General features: G+C 52.6%; 1 protein-coding gene across 1 annotated transcript; it reads right to left on the bottom strand.

The window, feature by feature from the left end:
* Positions 1 to 952: 952 nt before the first annotated feature.
* LOC117175493 (deleted in azoospermia protein 3-like) lies at positions 953 to 1,774 on the bottom strand. Its single transcript, XM_033365199.1, has one exon. The coding sequence runs from the start codon at positions 1,772 to 1,774 to the stop codon at positions 953 to 955; it is 822 nt and encodes a 273-aa protein (XP_033221090.1).
* Positions 1,775 to 2,000: the final 226 nt, after the last annotated feature.

The raw sequence follows: 2,000 nt of genomic DNA, 5'->3' as shown, positions 1-2,000 counted from the left end.
AATGACCGGGTCTCTCATCTTGGAACTAACGAAGAATGTGGTGATCATAACGTAACCCTCGATGGAGAATTCCGCGATCAATTCGCCCATCAGTTGCATTGATACGTCGTTCATGGCTACCTCGGCGTTCTCGGAACAGGGCTTCAGATTTTGAATCTGCTCATCTGTCAGATAACGTGGATGAACAAAATTATCCGTTGACGCAGAATCGAAGAGAGCATAAATGTGGTGATTATTAAACTGTACGAGAACTCGAGGCAATCTCAGCCTGGTCCTCGCAGCCGTTCTCACGCTTATTGAAAATTGTTTTTTTCGGGCGGCCTTGCCGGCCGTCTACAGTTTTCTGGAGCCAGATATTTTCCTTTCTCTTCAGAAGGGATGGGATTACCTTTGCCAGGTTGTTCCATTGGTTTATTCCTCTCTAGACAGTCCTGTTTTCATTTCTGCGGAAAGTATTTTTCTGCAGTTCAGTTTCATCTGCCACGGCATGGTTGGCAAAGGTGACTAAGTCGTAATAGGTTCGGGCTCCAGCTGTCCTTATCCCTTGTCAGATGGTTGGTCTTAGTAATTCTAGGAAGGTGGATGCTAGGGTCTCCTCGGGCTCATTTCTTCTCAGACGGCGGTTCAGGAGCATTTTCTTTTGCAGGAAGACGCTCACCGGATCCCTCTCGCCCTGCTTCTGTGAATATAGGGCAGATAACAGACTGCCTTGTGTGGCCTGGTTGTCAAAGCGTTGGATTAAAAGTTGCCGAAAGCGGTTCCACTCAAACGCCAGACCTTTATAAGGATCCCACCACCAGGCCGCGTCTTCTAGGAGGGAGGGCGCCCGAAGCACGTTCTAAGATCGGGATGTTCGATACATCCAGGTATTGCTCCATCTCGTTCAAGAACCCGAATAGGTCCTCGAGGTCTCCTCCACTAAATTCGGATTTAAGAGGGCCACAAAGCGTGCTCATGCTATGGGATAAGTTTGCCCCCAATGGTCGACGGGTGGCGGGACCTCATAGGTTGTGAGTGCTTGCACCGAGTAATGTGGGTATGTTTGGGTATAATTGTAGACGGGCATGCGGGACCGGTAGATGGCGGATTCTGGGGTATCGTTGTAGGCGGGCACGTGAGTCCCGTGGGAGGTAGGTGTCTGAACACCGTTGAGAGTGGGTCCATGTGCCCAGGTGAAGATGGGCGCCTGAGCGCCACTGGAAGCAACAGCTGGAGTACCGGTGTGGGATGGAACTTGAGTCCCGTCGTAGGTCGGTACTTGAAAACCGCTGGGGTTAGGTGCCTGGATACCGTGGAAGGCTGGTGCCTGGGCACCGTAGAACATGGACGCCAGTGTCCCGTTGTAAGTAGGTGCCTGAGCACCGTGAAGGATGCGTTCTTGGTTACCATAGTAGTTTGTTACCTGAACATCATTGTAGGCGGATACATAAGTCTGGTCGTAGGTGGGTGCATGCACCTTGTTCAAAGGCGGGTCCACGGGCGTCGGTAAAGACGGGTGACTGGGCGACGTTAAAGGCGGGTGCTTGGGCACCGTGGTGGGGTAAAACCTGATTCCCGTTGTAAGCTGGTGTCTGGACCCCGTTGAAGGTGCGTGCCTGGACACCGTAGATGGCGGGTCCTGGGACACCATTAGGGATGGACGATTATACCTCGTTATGAAGAGGAACACGAGGCCCGTTGGAGGTTGATGCTGGAATACCGTGTAGAGTAGGTGCCTGGACATCGTGGATTGCGGGTGCCTGGACACCGTAGATGGCGAGTCCTGGGACACCATTAGGGATGGACGATTATACCTCGTTATGAAGAGGAACAGGAGGCCCATTGGAGGTTGATGCTGGAATACCGTGTAGAGTGGGCGCTTGGACCCTGTTGAAGGTGGGTGGCTGGACGTCGTGAATGGCGGATCCTGGAGCACCATTAAGGATGGGCGCTTGTATTCCGCTGTAAGAGGAAGCAGGGGGCCCGTTAGCGGTTGATGCCTGAACATCGTTAGGATTGGA

This window comes from Belonocnema kinseyi, chromosome 6, assembly GCF_010883055.1.
Source record: "Belonocnema kinseyi isolate 2016_QV_RU_SX_M_011 chromosome 6, B_treatae_v1, whole genome shotgun sequence".
Lineage (NCBI taxonomy): Eukaryota > Metazoa > Arthropoda > Insecta > Hymenoptera > Cynipidae > Belonocnema > Belonocnema kinseyi.
This window is presented reverse-complemented; position numbering and strand designations above follow the sequence as displayed.

Excerpts from the sequence above, each read along its gene's own strand:
- LOC117175493 (XM_033365199.1), bottom strand. The coding sequence starts at position 1,774 with ATGGTGTCCCAGGACTCGCCATCTACGGTGTCCAGGCACCCGCAATCC.